This window comes from Trachypithecus francoisi, unplaced genomic scaffold, assembly GCF_009764315.1.
Source record: "Trachypithecus francoisi isolate TF-2019V2 unplaced genomic scaffold, Tfra_2.0 Lachesis_group3, whole genome shotgun sequence".
Lineage (NCBI taxonomy): Eukaryota > Metazoa > Chordata > Mammalia > Primates > Cercopithecidae > Trachypithecus > Trachypithecus francoisi.
In genome coordinates this window covers 17535551-17554438 of record NW_022681468.1, presented here as the reverse complement: position 1 = coordinate 17554438, position 18888 = coordinate 17535551, and the positions used below count along the sequence as shown (strand labels likewise).

General features: G+C 45.6%; 1 protein-coding gene across 8 annotated transcripts in view; it reads right to left on the bottom strand.

Moving 5' to 3' along the window:
- The window catches only part of FOXN3 (forkhead box N3), a 465438-nt gene that overhangs the window by 238695 nt on the left and 207855 nt on the right, over positions 1-18888 (bottom strand). For all 8 annotated transcript variants that reach the window (XM_033191647.1, XM_033191646.1, XM_033191642.1 and 5 more), the window contains one exon: positions 15435-15991. In XM_033191647.1, the coding sequence (XP_033047538.1) occupies positions 15435-15977 (543 nt within the window). In that variant the 5' untranslated portion in view covers positions 15978-15991. The remainder of the gene's footprint in view (positions 1-15434; positions 15992-18888) is intronic.

Sequence of the window (18888 nt, the reverse complement as noted above, 5' to 3'; positions counted from 1 at the left end):
ACTAACATAGGAACAGAAAACCAAATACCACATGTTCTCACTTATAAGTGGGAGCTAAATGATGAGGATACATGGACACATAGAGGGGTACAACACACACTGGGGCCTATTGGAGGGTAGAGAGTGGGAGGAGGGAGAGCATCAGGAAAAATAACTATTGGTTACTAGGCCTAGTACCTAGGTGGTGAAATAATCTGTACAACAAAGCCCCGTGACATGAGCTTATCTATATAACAAACCTGCACACGTACCCCCCAAACCTAAAATAATTTTTTTTTTTTTTTTTTTTTTTTTGAGACGGAGTCTTGCTCTGTCGCCCAGGCTGGAGTGCAGTGGCCGGATCTCAGCTCACTGCAAACTCCGCCTCCCGGGTTCACGCCATTCTCCTGCCTCAGCCTCCGGAGTAGCTGGGACTACAGGCGCCCGCCACCTCGCCCGGCTAGTTTTTGTATTTTTAGTAGAGACGGGGTTTCACCGTGTTAGCCAGGATGGTCTCGATCTCCTGACCTCGTGATCCACCCGTCTCGGCCTCCCAAAGTGCTGGGATTACAGGCTTGAGCCACCACGCCCGGCCTCTAAAATAAAATTTAAAAAAATTAAAAAATAAAAGAACCCCTGCCATGGAGACTGGGGCTCTGCAAGAACCTCTAGGGCATCAGAAGGAAGTACTTGACTCCTTTGTCTGTGTTGTGACTAGGCTCAGAAACGTCTGAGGGCCCCCTACCACCTTAGGCTCCTTAGCACTCAAAACCCCCCAGTCTAGTTCAGCCTACCTTCCCAAACTTACTTCCCTCTCTACCCCACAGTGAGCCTTTGCTTAAGCCAATTAGAGTAAAGGAGAAGCAAGGAAGTGTCAGACCTTAGCTAAAAATATCTGGCTGTGTCAATTTAGCAAGCCACTGAACCTCTACGAGCCTCAGTTTCCCCATCTGTAAAAAGCATATAATACCTGCTTTACAGTTGCTAAAAAGATGTAAGACCATGGATACAAATGCCTCACACGACTCCAAACAGCACCCAACAGGTCCTATGGAAATGTCACTTCCCACTTTCACACTCAGTCTTCCCCCTTATGCGTCCCTACCTCTGTGTCCAAGCCACGTCTGATGACCCAATGGACCTCCTCTCTCCTGTCACCAGCCCCGGTCTGACTATCCTGAAGGAACCAGCTAATAAAATTCTGTCTTCTCTTCAGGATTCTTCCAGTGGCACTGCTAAACCTTAGGAGTCCCTTTCTCCTTTGGCTTCCCCAACCACATAATTCTGGCCATTGCCCAATCCCTTGGCGACTGGCAGAAGCCACTCTGTAGCCTTTCCGGTCTCTTTTTATTTTGTTGAGTATCCTCCACCAGAGTTTTGTCATCCCCAGTCCCCAGGATGGAGTAATTACATTTTCTCCCATTTTGAAAATAACAATGCAGTGATGTGAGCTAGTGCACAACAGTCAGTAAGAACTATTACCAAACCTCCTGATCCTGACTATTAGGACACCTTGTATTGGAAAGCTGACATTTATTTCTGTCCGGATCAGAGGCTAGAGTTCATAATTTCCGGTAATCGCTCAACCCTGTGATTACGGGCACTCCGAGGGCAGCCGACAGGGAGAAGTAGTCACCAAAGAAAAACTTCGCTAGTTTGGGAACTGCCAGCCCCCAATTTATAAATTGGAATGAAAGAAAGATGAAGGCACCATGGAGATGACAAGAAAAGGCAGGTTCAAGATAGTCCCAATGTTCTCTGGCATGTTAATCCTCATCGCCCAGAAGAGGTATTCTGAGGGGACAGAGGGAAGAAGAAAGCACAAAATATTCCAAAGTTCCTTATTACTTTCCTTTTCATTAGTACTGGACTGGGCATGGTGGCTCAACATCTGTAATCCCAGTACTTTGGAAGGCTGAAGCTGCCAGATCGCCCGAGGTCAGGAGTTCAAGACCAGCCTGACCAACATGGAGAAACCCGTCTCTACTAAAAATACAAAATTAGCCGGGCATGGTGGTGCATGCCTGTAATCCCAGCTACTCAGGAGGCTGAGGCAGGAGAATTGCTTGAACCCGAGAGGCAGAGGTTGCGGTGAGCAACGATCGCACCATTGCACCTTAGCCTGGGCAACAAGAGCAAAACTCCATCTCAAATCAATCAGTCAATCAATAAAATGTCTTCAAATGATCAAAGGCTTTCCTGAATTTTTTTTTTGTTGCAGATATGTTTGAGACTCAAGCCTAACCCCAGATGAAGGGATTGTACGAGCAGCTATCTCGATCCCGGGGACCAGCCCCTGTTCTGACCAGAGCTGAACGCCTGGCCCAGGAAAAGGACAAGTCCTAGTGTCTAAAATGATGACAAAAACAAGGCACAGAGATGATGGTGCTGACGCCGCTGGGCACTGGGACCATCACCTCACAGGGACTGGAACCAATATACCAGCAGAACAAGCCAATGGTGAGAGAAGGTAGGAATCAAGATCACACAGAGGGAGCAGGGCTGCAAAGAGGAGGCTGGAACGGATCCTCAGAGAAAGGCAGAGATGACCGTCCACGTGGTTGCAGAGGAACAGAGGAGGCAGTTCCAATGGCCGTGGACCCGACATATGCTTTGTTGCTCTCCGACACTGCTCCTGCTCCATGGGACTGGCTGCTATGTTTTTGGGACAAGTACCCTTTTACTTAAGCCAACTCGGGTGACTCTCTTGTCCTTGTAACCAAACGTACCCTTGACTATAACATTCTCCTTTGAGCTAAACTAAATAAATTCTGCTAGGAGATCCCACTTACAATCTATTTCAACTGACAGCGACTACTTTTGTCTGATTTATTACAGCTGTAAGCCCTTCCTTCTGGAAGGGGGAGGGGCTGCGATCTCTTTTAAAGCTAGACCAATTTTACACTGGCAGGGGCCGTGTGTGCGGCTCTACATTACAGCGCCCTACAGGATGCATCTAAACTAGTTTGGTCAGCTTATCCATTCCCTGAAAGCAAGGAAGCCGCCACATCAGTAACTCCGTTGCTAAGGCAACTGCTTACTTTCCATATCAACTGCAAACTCGTTGCTATGGAGACACATATACAAGAAAAATTCCTCTTTCCAGCCAGGGACCAGATGGCAGAGAACTCACAGAAGCCATGGGTTAGGGGGCTTTGCTAAGTGAGATGTTTACTGGAGTACATTTCTCTCCTGATATCAGAGATGCAGCTACCCCGAGCACATTTAGAAGTTGCACTTTTGGTACAAGAGTAAAGGTTTGTTCTTTTCTGCCTGCAAAACTACAGCTAGTAACTAGAGGTAAGTCATTGTTGAAATAATTCTGAGACGGTCTGCCTCTAAATGTAAACCTCTTTTGTTTTTACTCTCCATGCTGAATATATCCCAAAATGAATTTCCTAGTCAAACACTAATGGAAATATAATTTCCTGTAAGAACTGAAATAGAAGTTTGATTTCACTTTCTTTTTGATTGAGAGGTAATCCAGAAATCTCTTTATTTTCCAACACCTATGCACTGTGTTTCAGATTTATACCTCCACCCGAGCGTCTCTACAGAGCTTGAAACTCATATAGCAAACTTCCTGACAACTGCACTTAGATGTCCGCAAACCATCTCAAATTTAACATGGTTAAAAGAGAATGTTGGCACTAATCCTCATCCAATTTCCCAACCCAAATTTGCCCACACATCTTCATCTGCAACCCCTGACCCTGGTTCAAGCTAGCATCACTCCCACCATCTCTCTCTTGCACCACTGGAACAAGCCCCAGAGAGGTATTCCCCCTCCTGTCCTTTTAGACATAACATTCTCCCCTTTCTAATAATACACTAACTGCGAGCCTTCTTTCTGTTCCTTGGACATTTTGAGTTACTGCCACCTCAGGGCCTTTGCACTTGCTGTTTTTTCTACCCAGATCTTTGCACGGCTGCATCCCTCTTGCCATTCAAGGCATGGCCTAGTCAGACCCCTCTGAGAAGTCTCCCACCCTCCTCCCCACTCCTCTCTAGTACATTATTCTGTTTTATCTTCATTGCATGTAACACAGTCTGGTACGTTACCTACCCTGTCCCACGTAGGGAACTATCGTTTACCACTTGCATCCTCCTCCTCCCCTACCCTCACTGCTACCCTATGGAAGGTCTAGGAGAGCAGCCAGGGACCCGCCAGAGGTCACCACTATATCCTCAGCACCCAGAACAGTGCCTGGCACTCCACAAACAAGGGTAGCATGAATGAATCACTGCTGAAAATGCTTCTAAAATGACTGAAGCCACTTATTTTCATAAATACAGAGTCCAATTTTTACTTTGAAAGCTAGGGGCCAGGCATAATGGCTCAGGCCTGTAATCCCAGTACTTTGGGGGGCTGAGACGGGTGGATCATTTGAGGTCAGGAGTTCAAGACCAGCCTGGCCAATATGGTGAAACCCCATCTCCGCTAAAAATAGAAAAATTAGCTGGGCATGGTGGTGTGAGCCTGTAATCCCAGCTACTCGGGAGGCTGAGGCAGAAGAATCGCTTGAACCCAGGAGGCAGAGGTTGCAGTGAGCTGAGATCACGTCACTGAACTCCAGCCTGGGTGACAGAGTGAGGCTTCATCTCAACAGCAACAACAACAACACTAGGTATTCTGCAAGACCTCAGAACCATAGCTGCAAACGCCAGTTCTCAATTTTACAAGTCTCGAAGGAATTCAGCACACAGTGCAGTATTCCAGGAGTACCTACTGTGATGCTATGCCTCACCTCTGTGCCAGGCGGCCTGTACCTCGATTCCTAGAGATTCAGGACTTTTCTTCCCCCTCTACTATAGCCATGATCAGAGTCAGCGCTCACATGACTTGGCCTTCTAAAAACAAAGCCTGTGCACATGTTCTGCTAGGTGGGTGTTTTCTGTCTAATGACATTAGTTAAATCACTTATCAGTCCTGTCCCTAGAGGAGGACAGTCACAGCCTTCTATAAGGCATTTCACAGAACTCCAATAAATAGAAGGAGACACTGAACTCGACCCCACGGGGCCCAGAGGGAAATCCCACACACCCTGTGAGGACCAAAGGAAGAAAAGGAAGGGTAATTGGAGAGCTTTTTCCCCTGGGAAGCATATAGCCTCTCTGCCTGTATTTACTGTCTCCTGCTGAGTTCACAAGCAAAGGTACTCAAACAAGCACACACACACATATACACAAATCAAAGACTTCATCCTATTCATAGAACTGTCTGCAATCTTACATAGCAACCCATCAAGTTATTACTAAAAGAACGACTTCACACTGCTCTCTATCTTCAACCATCTATTTCCTTGCTTTTCTTCTTATCATCCTTGGCACGGACTACATCTTCACCTCAATCAAGCTATCGCTTTTGATGACATTAAATGCAATTTAACCAGAATATCTTAAAGCAAAACCTTAGTTATTTGGAATGTGTAAGAAATGGGTCAGCATCTCTGCTTTACTTGTTACCAATGCAATTTAAAGTTTTCTGTTTAGCATCCTAGCTCCTCCAACAAGTCCCTATTCTTATTTACATAACCTTCCAGCCACCATCTCTCTCCATCCTTTCCTCTGACACTGTTCCAACACATCTAGACCTCTGTGGCAGAAAGTTCCAAGTTTGCTTGGCAACAGAACCAATATTTAACTTGGGGTTCCAATGGATCAGGCAAAAAAGTCCATTTCCCAGGCTTCCTTGCAGCTAGAAGTCATGTGACCAGGCTCCAGCCAGTAAGATCAAAGCAGAGGGTGGGGTTTCTGGGAAAGCCCCTTAAAACCCGAAGTCAGCAATACTCTCTCCTGTCCTTCCCTGCACTCACCTTCTTGCTTCCTAAAATGGGAACATGCTAGCTGATGCCATCTTGGACCATGAGAAGACTGAGAATGGAAATGCGCAATGCCCTAAGAACAGCAGAGAAGAGGGAATGTGCATCTCTGTCTCGCTCCTCAAGACTTATTTCATGTAATGGAGAAATACGTCCCTAGCTTGTTTAAATCATTGTTAATTCGTTTTCTCCAATAAACAGTCAAGCCTCCTTCTGATCAATCCATCCTTGGAGGTCTAATGCTCATTCCCACACCCGAAGAATGCTTTGTTAACAGCCTATTCAAGTGATTGAGGAATATTCAAAAGTTGCCCATCACTATCTTTTAGCTTCCCCAGTGCCCCTCTTTGGGGAAGGGAAACCAGCCTAACTTTAAATGATATCAATCTCACACTGATCGGCACACTTTCAGTACTTACGGTAACTTACTCTTTTTTATTTTGCATTGTTTCCTGCTTCCCTGGAATGTAAACTACTAAGAGTACAAAAAGCAAGAATCAAATCATACTTATTTTTTAAATTTTTTGTTGTTGTTGAAGACATGGTCTCACTCTGTCGTCCAGGCCGGAATGCAGTGGTGCGATCATGGCTCACCATAGCCTCCACCTCCTGGATTCAAGCGACTCTCCAGCCTCAGTCTCCTGAGTAGCTAGGATCACAGGCGCACGCCACCACGCTCAACTAATCTTTGTATTTTTTGTAGAGACAGGGTTTGACCATGTTGCCTAGGCTGGTCTCGAACTCCTGAGCTCAAAGTGATCCGCCCTGCCTCGGCTTCCCGAAGTACTAGGATTACAGGCGTGAGCTACCACGCCCAGCCTAAACTTGTAAGTTTCAAATAGGAGGTCAGAGTGCCAACTTCCTATGTTATTTACTGCAGAGAATTATCCTGCAGCCAAAATGATTTCAAGGGGAAATCCCAGCCCAACGGGAAAGGTTCTGAAAACCGTTTCTTGCTGGTGGATATACAGGCAGTACATCAATGAAGTATCTGGTAGACCTATCCAGGTGCCTCAAAGCTCTACCAAAGAGAATGCAACATTTTCTCAATAGGAAACAGGGGGAGATACTAGACAGATACATTGATAGGGCCCTCGGGCCCAGAAGCTTTCCCAGCAGCCTCAGACAGACCCCTATCCAAGTGAATGATATCTTCCTGGCCAAGTCACTGTAGGGAGTAGAAAGGCAGTGTATCCATGCAGGGCCAGAAAAGCAATGATGTGAGACAGAAAACAGAGAATACAAAGGGCATACAGCAGTAGAGTAAGAGCTTCTGCTAGAGAAGTTCCGCTAGCAAGAGGGAGACTCTATGAGGAGGGCTCGCTGGACCATGAGTGCCTTACAGGCCGTGGCCATGGTACATTCAATTCTGTATTATTTTAGCACGTAGTATAGTAGGTACTTTAAAAAGTTTGTTGAATAAATGAATGAATGAGCAGACAAATGAAAAGTCGGCCAGAGCAAGACAACAGAAATGTGGCCCCACCCAAGACACCTAATGACTAGAAGAAAAAGGAATGAACAGTCTGGAAGGAATAAATCGGCAGGATGAGGCCGGGCACGGTGGCTCACACCTGTAATCTCAGCACTTTGGGAGGCCAAGGCAGGCAGATCACGAGGTCAGGAGTTTGAGACCAGCCTGACCAAATGGTGAAACCCCATCTCTACTAAAAACACAAAAATGAACTGGGCGTAGTGGCATGCACCTGTAATCTCAGCCACTCAGGAGGTTGAGGCATGAGGATAAGCGATTCTCAAGCGAACCTGGGGAGGCAGAGGTTGCGGTGAGCCGAGATTGCACCACTGTACTCCAGCCTGGGTGACAGAGCGCGACTCTGTCAAAAAAAAATAAAAAAAAGAAGAAGCCAGGCACAATAGCTCACACCTGTAATCCCAGTATTTTGGGAGGCTGATGTGGGTGGATCATGAGGTCAGGAGATCAAGACCATCCTGGCAAACACGGTGAAACCCCGTCTCTACTAAAAATACAAAACATTAGCCAGACGTGGTGGTGGCGGGCACCTGCAGTCCCAGCTACTTGGGAGGCTGAGGCAGGAGAATGGCGTGAACCCGGGAGGCAGAGCTTGCAGTGAGCTGAGATCACGCCACTGCACTCCAGCCTGGGCGACAGAGCAAGACTCCTTCCATCTCATATAAAAAAAAAAAAAAAAAAAATCGGCAGTATGGGTCAGGGAGCTGCAGTTTCTTGGGATCACAGAGGATGCTGGTATGAATGGCTTCCTATTCCAGGGTCTGTGACAAGGGAGTATTTTTATTTCTGGCCCTTCAGAGACCCTGGTAAACTCTCAACCTTCTGAGGTGACATAGCCTATAGCACAGATGGCAGAAAGCAGCCCGCCTGGCAGTGGGCACCAGTGAGAAGGAGGCCGTCTTCAGGTAGAGCATTTCCAACGCTGGGCAAGGCAGCCCCAGGTCGAGGATGAAGAGAATTGTTACTTCACCCAGAGACCTCAGAGGAGTCTCACACACATTACAAAATTACACATTCCACCCACCCAACATTACACTAATTCTTAGGAATTTACACATCTGAACCAGACCACACTGTCTTCCAATGTGCATTATTTATCCAAAAAAAAATAACAGTAAGTTATCTCTTCCTCCTAAAAGGACCATCAATGAGACAGGTAGGTTGACTGGTATCATGGGAAGGGGAAATGCTCTTGATTCTGCATTCACAACACCAAGAAGAACATAGAGGTGCAACCTCAGTTTCTTTTTTTCTGTTTTACTTTTTGAGACAGAATCTCACTCTGTCACCCAGGCTGGAGTGCAGCGGCGTGATCTCTGCTCACAGCAACCTCTGCCTCCTGCGTTCAAGCGATTCTCCTGCCTCAGCCTCCCGAGTAGCTGAGATTACAGGCACCCGCCACCAGGCCTGGCTACTTTTTGTTTTTTTAGTAGAGACAGGGTTTCACCATGATGGCCAGGCTGGTCTTGAACTCCTGGCCTCAGATGATCCCTCCTCTCGCTCCTCCCCCCACCCCCCATCTTGGCCTCCCAAAGTGCTGAGATTATAGACGTGAGCCACCACACCTGGGTGCAACCTCATTTTCAAAACTGCCTTTGAAAAAGAATCTCATCTACTGAGAGTAAACGTGAAGAGAACGGCAAATTAGAGGGAGAATTTGTATAAACAGTGTACACGCAGGGAGAAAAGCTTCTGCACTTGGCTCTGATGCCACTGAAGGGGTCCTATGAGGCAGGGGGTCAGGACAGAGCCTGGAAACCGGAAGCTGAGCAGGCAGTTGTGTGCTCTGTGCAGACGCAAGAACTTTACATGTACTGACAATTGAGTCCCATCTCAACAATACAAAAATATACTCTGTATTTGCCTTTCTCTATCTTGTACCCCCAGAGTTAATTCTGGGTTTATTTGGGTTATTTCAATCCCCTATAACCCATATTCATAGGATATTTAAAGGAAGCACAGAGAGATCATCTACAATGTCCGCTATACTGAGAAGGCATAGGCAAGCACCAGGGGTAAGCACATGCCCTTCAGAATTGGAGGGAATAGGGCCAAGCATGGTGGCTCACACTTGGGAGGATCGCTTGAAGACAGGAGTTCAAGACCAGCCTGAGCGACACGGCGAGACCCCATCTTTACTAAAAATGTATTATTTTTGGAGACAGGATCTAGCTCTGTCACCAAGCGATCTTCCCAACTTAGCCTCCTGAGTAGCTGGGACTACAGGTATGTGCCACAACCCCCAGCTAATTTTTTTTATCTTTTGCAGAGATACAGTTTCATCACATTGCCTAGGCTGGTCTCAAACTCCTGGGCTCAAGTCATTTGCCTGCCTCAGCCTCCCAAAGTGCTGGAATTACAGGTATGAGCCACAGTGCCCAGCCCTACAAAACAAAACAAAAAAATCTCAAAATTAGCTGGATGTGGTGGCATGCACATGTATTCTCAGCTACTTGGGAGGCTGAGGCAAGAGGATCACTTGAGCCCAGGAGTTCAAGGTTGCAGTGAGCTATGATCATGCCAGTGTACTCCAGCCTGTGTGACAGAGAGACCCTGTCTCAAAAATAAATTAAATAAATAATTAAAAAAAAAAAAGAATTGGAAGGAATTAGGATGAACTCATGTTCTACACTTACTAGCTGTGCAACTTCTAGCAAGTTAGTTAACCACTCAGGGCTTAACTCATCATCTATTTTAAGAAAGAAAATAATAGGGCCTACTTCATAGGGTTTAGTGAGGAAGAAATCAGATACTGCATATGGAAAGCACAAAGCAAGCATGCCTATATTTATAAGCTAAAATTGTATTTAAAGCACTCAGCTCTGGATATAATAAACATACTTTTGTACAGTGTTTCCTTTATAAACCCTTTGATGACAATGTTTTTTGTTCAGGTAGCAAGAGGAAAGGTTAAAAAAAAAAAGGCATAAAAATAGAAATACACACATACCTTATAATCCAGCCTGGAAAAAGATAACTGCAGTCTACTTCTCATTTACAAGTAGTCAGAGAGGTTAGTACATGCTAATCTTACACTCCTAAGTAAGACCTGTATTTAGGGAGTGTAAAACTTAATCCCAGACATTAAAACTCTACCTTAATTGATTTAGGCACAGATCATCATCCATAGGCGAAATGGAAAAAAAAAAAAAAAAAAAAACTAATGAGCAACTTCATAGAGTAGGGAACAGTGACCTCACATGAACCCATGGCTCAATCTCAGCTTCCCCAAGAAGGGGATGACCAGGCTTTTGGAAGTGATATATCAGGAAGGACACAGGACAACCCAGAATGTAATCCAGAATGTGACCCAGATGTTCGTACTTCCTTCCATTTGACAGCAAATAGGAGAGAGAGAAGCAAGTTACATGAAATCACAAGGAAGTAAACAGAATGCAAATACTGCATAGTGTAAGCCACGGGTCTCTTGTAACAAGGAAGGGAATGAAAAAGGAAAGAGGGCATAGGAGTGCTGCAGACTGACACAGACAGGAAACATCACAAAAGGCACTGGAGGAACCACATTTGGACCCTAATTCAAATAAACATTTTGTAAACAAGGATATCTGAATATGGACCTGGTATTAGGCAACACCAAATAATTGTTCATTTTGTTAGGCGGGACTTTAGCATGGTTATTATGTAAGAAATTGTCAATTTTTCTTATGCATACTGAAATATTTGAATTGTAAATGTCATTTGCTTCAAAATACTTCAGCAAGGCTGGGTGCAGTGACTCATGCCTATGATCCACAGCACTTTGGGAGGCTGAGGCAGGAGGATTGCTTGAGGCCAGGAATTTGGGACCAGACAACAACATGGCAAAACCCTGTTTCTATGAAAAATACAAAATAATAATAATAATAATTAGCCAGGCATGGTGGTGTGCACTTGTAGTCCCACCTTTGGAGGCTGAAGGCTAAGGCTTGACCCTGGGAGTCTGAGGCTGCAGTGAGCCATGATTATGCTACTGTGCTCCAACCTGGTCAACAGAGTGAAACCCTGTCTCAAAACAAAAAACCAAAAAACAACTTCAGAAATAGCAACAACAAAGAAGAATAAATAAGTGTGACAAACCTTTGTCAACTACTGAATCAGGATGTGTGTTATGGGGGTATATCAAGTCATTATACTATTCTCTGTGTGTTTGAAAATTTCCATGATTCAAAAATAAAAATAAAACTCTTATCTTTTGAAGTCCTTTAAGACATAAAACGAAAGCCAAACTGTCTCTTTTGCCTTGACTGACTCATTCATGAGAACATGCTCTTGATGAAATCTCAGCAACTGCAAAGACCTCATGAGGTCACCTACTTCAGGGATTCTCAAACCTGGCTGCACGCTGGAAACACCTAGGAAGCTCAGCAGAACTACCAGTTCTCCCACCTCACACCTAATGAATCACAATCTCCAGAAAGGGGCCCGAGAAAATGGGAATTTTTTTTTTTTCTTGAGAGAGGGTCTGGCTCTGTCACCTAGGCTGTATCTCAGCTCACTGCAACCTCCACCTCCCTGGCTCATGCCATCATTCCATCTCAGCCTCTAGAGTAGCTGGGACTACAGGAGTATGCCACCATGCTCAGCCAATCTTTTTTTTGTATTTTTTGTAAAGACAGGGTTTCACCATGTTCCCCAGGCTGGTCTCAAACTCCTGAGCTCAAGCAATCCTCCCGCCTTGGCCTCCCAAAATGCTGGGATTACACGTATGAGTCACCGTGCCTGGCTAGGAATTGTTTTTTAAGTGCCACAGGTGACTCTGATGCAATCTAGTATGTTTCCTCCCCAACACCCCAGCCAAACCGTTGTCCAGCAGGGTATGTGTTCCGAGCCCTCAGGGACAAGGATTACACAGGTTTCCACATTTTCACTGCTACGTCAAGCCTAACCGTATTCTTCACTTTCAGAAGAAAATTAAAAGTAGAATAGCTAATTCACTGTATACAACTTGCAAGGTTTCAATTTTACCGTTCAATTTAAGGTATTGCTCACCAACATTCAGGTGCATTTAGTCACTGTGTTGAAGGCAACTTCAGTGTGGGAGCTCCTGCCAAATAAAATCTCATGTGAAAAAACAAGTTTACCCATAGAGGTAAAGGAGCTTTCACTGGGCAGAGTATCAGGGAGAATGCTGTAGTAGCAAACCCCAAGTGACTGGGCCACGTCAATGCCCTGGAAGGACCTGGGTGTACCTGAGCATACCTGGGAGCCTGCACCTCTCATAGCAGCCAGCAGCTGGCCTGGGGGAACCCAAGAAAGAGTAGAAAAGTGGAAAAACTCACACCTCTTGCTTTGTTCTCACAGAATCGCAAATGCTGGGAGCAAACTCCCAACCACAAAACTCACTGGCATTTGATCAGAAACATGTCAATACAGGTCAGGATGGCTGGGAAGCCAGAAGTGAATGTTTCATAACATTAACAATCTCAGGTCTTTAAAACCATTCTCTTTCAACAAGTGATATCTGAATTTATTCGGACTGACAACCTTCACTCCTGGAAAACATGACTCCCAAGATCCAGTGGTGGGGGGTTGCATGGGGGGAGAACAGCTCCTCCCGGTGTGCCTCAACACACAGCATCCAACAACCACTTGTCACTCCCAAGGCTGACTGATGAATAATGCTCCTGAGTCTTGCTGCACGCTTTGGCGTTGGTCTTTTCTGACATTTCAGAGTGTGCATTTGCTAAATTACTTTTATGTGCACCGGCATTATGTCAAACACGAAGATTCAGGCATGCAGGAACTTGCAGACTCGTTTTACACCAAACTAAATGCCCTGTTTGCTGCTTTCTCACTGCCATGCGGCTTTGGGGGACCTGAGCAGCGCTTTCTTCTCCACGTTCTCAGTCTGGAATTGCTTTCGGAGACTTTCCCTTTCCTGCCACAAAGACCCACCTATACACAAGCTTTAAATACCACAGACTTGGTTCTTTACAGAGGAGCAATGAATGTCCTCTAAGCTCAAAGAATAATCTTAAAGCACTCAAAAAAGCCAAGTCCAGAGGTGGCTCTCCAAATGCCCAACCTGAGATACAGAGGGAAGGAGAAAGAGCTTCATGGTCATGGAAATTCCTCTCCCTGATTAAAGGGACGCACTTTGATGGTTACAGCTACACAAAAATAAGGACCTGAGGAGGAGGGGCCCAGAAACTTATGAATATTCAGATCTGCATGCTCGACCCAGGCATCATTTGCACCAGTGATCAAAGTAAATCTCTCCTTAGTGCCCACATCTTTACTCCCAGGCAACACTCCTCCCCAAGCCCTGCGCCCCCACCCCCATCTCAAACAGAAACTGAGTGAAGAGCATTTGCACACAAACATGTCCAATTTGAGCAAGGAGCAATAGGGCTAGGCCACTTCCTGATTCATACTCTCCCATGCCAAAGACAATGAGAATATTCTCATGCTCAAGATTCTACTTGAAACAGTGACATGCTGCCAGAAAGAAATTAAAGGCCCCAGCCCTGTCCAGCCACTGACCCCACACAATGGTGGTCCTGCATCCAAACCTGAACTTCAAAAAGAGGGAGAACCAGAATCCCAGCTGCACACGGCAGCATCATTAACACAACACACAAAGCGGGAAAACACAGTCACATGAAAACTTAGTGGAGGGAACCTTTTCTGGTGATTTATCTTAACTGTGGCTGCATTATTTTTCAGGACTCAAAGTCAGATCACAATTTGGTTGTCCACTTCTTAACAGTCGCCCAATTTCTACTAAACCTATTATATTCCTTAAAACAAAAATAGGGCAGGCGTGGTGGCTCACGCCTGTAATCCCAGCACTTTGGGAGGCCAAGGTGGGTGAATCACTTGAGCCCTGAAGTTTGAGACCAGCCTGGGCAGCATAGCAAGACACGATCTCTACAAAAAGTATAAAAATTAGCAGGGTGTAGTGGCATACATCTGTGCTCCCAGCTCCTTTGAAGGCTGAGATGGGAGAATCACTTAAGCCCAGAAGGTCAAAGCTGCAGTGGGCTGGGATCATACCACTGCACTCCAGCCTAGGTGACAGAGCAAGACCCTGGTCTCAAAAAAAAAAAAAAAAAAAAGAAACAAAAGAAAAGAAAAAGAGAAAGAAAGCAAATTATTAGAATTGTCTTCTTTTCACTGACCATGAAGTACAAACTATGGCTTTAAAGCAGGGGTCCCCAACCCAGGCCGTGTACCAATCAGTGGCCTGTTGCGGGGCGGGGGGTGCTGCACAGCAGGAGCTGAACATTGCCAACCTGTGCTCCGCCTCCTGTCAGATCAGCTGCAGCATTTGATTCTCATAGGAGCACAAAACCTACTGTGAACTGTGCATGTGATGGATCTAGGTTGCGTGCTTCTTATGAGAATCTAATGACTGATGATCTGAAGTGGAACAGTTTCGTACCAAAACTATCCCCCTTGGCCCTCCACAAAATGGGTCCCTAATGCCAAAAACACTGGGCACCTCTGCTTTAAAGTCAATATTAAACCGTTTTAAAGTCAGTCTCTAATGGGACCCTCACTCTGAGCCAGGAATTTCAAAGTTGTCACTTATATAGACACCAGATTTCATGACAGTCACCTGGGCAACTCATGCCTGTTTAGTCTTGGAGTATAAGTATACTCAAGTCTCTTCCCAATGTTCATCACAAGTCTCTTCCCAACATTCATCACTGTCTACTTATTCCGAACACTGGAGAAATTTCCCTCCTCCTCGTTCATATTCAGGGAAAAAAAAGAAACACCATTTTTCTCTAGCCCGTGGTGGCAGTTTTTCTCAAATACATATATATACACATACTTCACGGTTAATGGCTGCCCTTGGAATACTGACCTTTGTTAAGACTCTAAAACCAAAGTGAGCCATCCACACTGAGGGATGATAACTGAGAACCAAACAATTCTGCAAACCACCATTTTATCTTTATGGAAACCCTATCAGTGGGAAACCCTCAAATAGTACAAACGCTACAAAGAGTACATAACTAATAGGCTTGGGGAAAGGAAATTCCTTAAAAGTATCTAAATGAATTAAATAGAATAAAACCTACTTACAACTGCTACTTTAATGTGGTGAAGAGAAATTCATTTTTAATAGAGAAAATTTTTAAATTAAAAAAACAAAACAAAACAAACCTTGGGTTCCAGACACAGAGGCTTACCTGACTCCTCTCTTTGTCCACTTTCTTAAAACACTTATTCAGTGACAAATTGTGTCTCACGGAGTTTTTCCACCCAGTAGGTGCATTTGCAAAATACGGAAAATGTTCCAAGATCCAGTTGTAGATATCCTTCACTGGCAGGCGCTTGGTCGGAGAGTCCTCGATGGCCATAAATATGAGGCAGCTGAAGGAGTAGGGGGGTTTGCAGTTAGGGTTCTGCCTGGCATCGTAGGGCATGTCAGAGTGGGCGGGGGACGGGGGGGTGTCATCGTCCAGGTCCTGGACGGGGCTGACACTCCTGAGGACTGACTCCCCAAAGCTCTTCAGCAAGTTCTTGCTCTCGTGCAGCCAGTTCAGGTTGGTCAGCTCTTCATCTTCCATGGCCCCCTCTTCTAATCGGATGTCAGGCAGAGAAAAGTCGAGGTCATCGTCTTCCTGAAGGGCCTTGGAGAAACCGCTGCCCCGGTAACACTGACTCAGTCCACTGGAGACACTAATTCCTGAGCTTTCTGGCTTCTTACTGGGAGGCATGACTGGACCCATTTACGTGAAGGCTCCTAGTAAAGACATCACAAAGAAATGATGAGCTGGCGAGGCCCAAAACAGAAAGGCAGACTGTGCCCCTCTGACTCTGTTGCCTCCCACTGCCGCCTCTATGGAACCCCTGCTACACAGGAACACCACCTCGGGACTCCCACACTGAGCAACGCAATCCCACAATTCCACTACAGATAGGCTGATGAAAAAAATCAGCCCACCGTTCATATAGCAAGGCGACCTGATGCCCCTTAAATAAAACAAGACTGATAACACCAGCCGGGCACAGTGGCTCGCGCCTATAATCCCACCCAGCACTTTGGGAGGCTGAGGCAGGAGGATTGCTTGAGACCAGGAGACCAGTTTTAAAGTACATTAAATTTTACTGCGAATTATTTTTTCTTCCAAACAGAAGAAAAGCAAGTAACTTCAGGCACCACACGAATACATGGGAATGTAAGATAAGCCATTAACTGAAATTAGAACTGGTGAAAAAAGTCAGGAGAGCAACTGCCAGTTTCAAGACAGTAAATTCAATTCAGTTCAACAAAACACGCCACAGAATCCTATCCCTCCACCCCGACCCACCACCATCCCCATTTTTATCAATGACCTAGAACATGGAATAAAATAACATCTGATGAGAAAAGAAAACGAGGAGGTGGTACATTTACAAACAGAAAGACCCCTACAGACACAAAGCATGTTCAACCCTCCAGCACCCAATGTAACACAGAAAGAACAATGTAACACAGAACAATGTAACACCCAATGTAACACAGAAAGAACACCCAATGTAACACAGAAAGAACAGTAAAGAGAACCAAAAAGGTCTCCCACTTTCTGTAGCACTAAAACAATATGCTTGGTTTGAGAGTGTTACGTTTTAATTCCCCACAGAAACAACTAGTAAGAAAATCAAGCATCTATCTAGAAAACAAATGAACAGGCTAGGCATGGTAGCTCATGCCTATAATCTCGCCACTTTGGGAGGCTGAGGCGAGAGGATCACTTGAGCCCAGGGGTTCGAGACCAGCCTGGGCAACATAGCGAAACCCCATCTCTACTAAAATACAAAAATTAGCCGGGCATATGCCTGTAGTCTCAGCTACTTGGGAGGCTGGGTGGGAGGACTGCTTGAACCCAGGAAGCTGAGGCTGCAGTGAGCCATGACTGCACCACTGCACTCCAGCCTGAGCAACAGAGCGAGATCCTGTCTCAAAAGTTTTGAAGAAAGAAAGGAAGAACGAAAGGAAAGGAAGAAGGGAAGGGAAGGGAAGGGGGAAGGGAAGGAGGAAGGGAAGGAGGAAGGGAAGGGAAGGGAAGGGGGAAGGGAAGGAGGAAGGGAAGGGAAGGGGGAAGGGAAGGAGGAAGGGAAGGGGGAAAGGAAGGGGGAAGGGAAGGGAAGTGGGAAGGGAAGGAAGAAGGGAAAGAAGAAGGGAAGGGAAGAAGGGAAGGGAAAGGCAAGGGAGGGGAGGGAAGAGGAAGGGAGGGGAGGGCAAGGGAGGGGAAGGGCAAGGAAAGGGAAGGGAAGGAAAGGGCAAGGGAAGGGCAAGGAAGGAGGAGAGGAGAGGAGAGATGAATGAACATATTTAAAAGCAAAGATATAGGCCTGGCATGGTAGCTCATGCTTGTAATCCCACCACTTTGGGAGGCTGAGGCAGGAGGATCTCCCTTGAGCTCAGAAGTTCAAGACCAACCTGGCCAACATGGTAAAACACCATCTCTACCAAAAAAAATACAAAAATTTGCTGGGTGTGGTGGTGTGTGCCTGTAGTCCCAGCTACTTGGGAGGCTGAGGTGTGAGGATCACTTGAACCCAGGAGGTTGAGGCTCACTGCACTCCAGCCTGGGCAACAGAGGGAGACCTTGTCACAAAACAATAAATAAAATTAAAAAGGTAAAGATGTGACCCTTCTATGTCTCTTAAATGTTCATTAACACTACATCTAAAACAACTACCACTTCAGCTGGGAAAGCTCTATTAGGGAATTCTGGAAGGCATAATCCTGGGAACTAACCAACCAGCCAAGGGTGCCAGTGAATTAGAGCACCTTCCTTCTTCCAAAAGGTAGAACCTGCCAGACGCAAGGCCTAAGGGGGAGCTGTCATGAGAGGCCCAACTGTTTTGTGTTTTGTTTTTGTTTTTGTTTTTTTTTGAGACAGAGTCTCACTCTGTTGCCCAGGCTGGAGTGCAGTGGTGCGATCTCGGCTCACTGCAACCTCTGTCTCCCGGGTTCAAGCGATTCTCCTGCCTCAGCCTCCCGAGTAGCCGGGACTACTGGCGTGCGCCACCATGACTGGCTAATTTTTGTATTTTTAGTAAGACAGGGTTTCACCATGTTGGCCAGGATGGTCTCGATTTCTTGATCTCGTGATCCACTCACCTCGGCCTCCCAAAGTGCTGGGGTTCACTCACAGGGAGTATTTCTTTCTATCAAATAAGGAGTTTACCCTGACACATTTCAGAGAAAAAACAAGCTAGCATCTTTAGGCTTGGGGTTACAATAGAGTCTGGTCTGATCCTGGCTTTAACTTCTTTATGAACGAATTACAGCACCACTTGTCTTTCTTAAGTTTCCTCAGATCCCATCAGAAAATTTTCTGATGACCAGCAAATGCCCACAGTAGAGTATAAAAAAGAACTACCCAGCCACTGAAGTCAACTTTAGCTCTAAATGAAAGTTTTATGTCTCCTGAGCTTCCAAACAGGAAAATTATATCATGGCTGACAGTAAAGTAATTTAATTGCACTGTTGCTATGACAACATGCTGCTCTCTTTCTTTTTAATTTGCTTATTTGTCAGTAGCTTCCCAGAGGAACTAACACGCTATTCTCCATGTTTCCTTTTGTTTTAAGCAAACACTGCCAGCAATATGGTTTTAGGAGAAAAAGTGGCATTTTCACGGAGAGAGG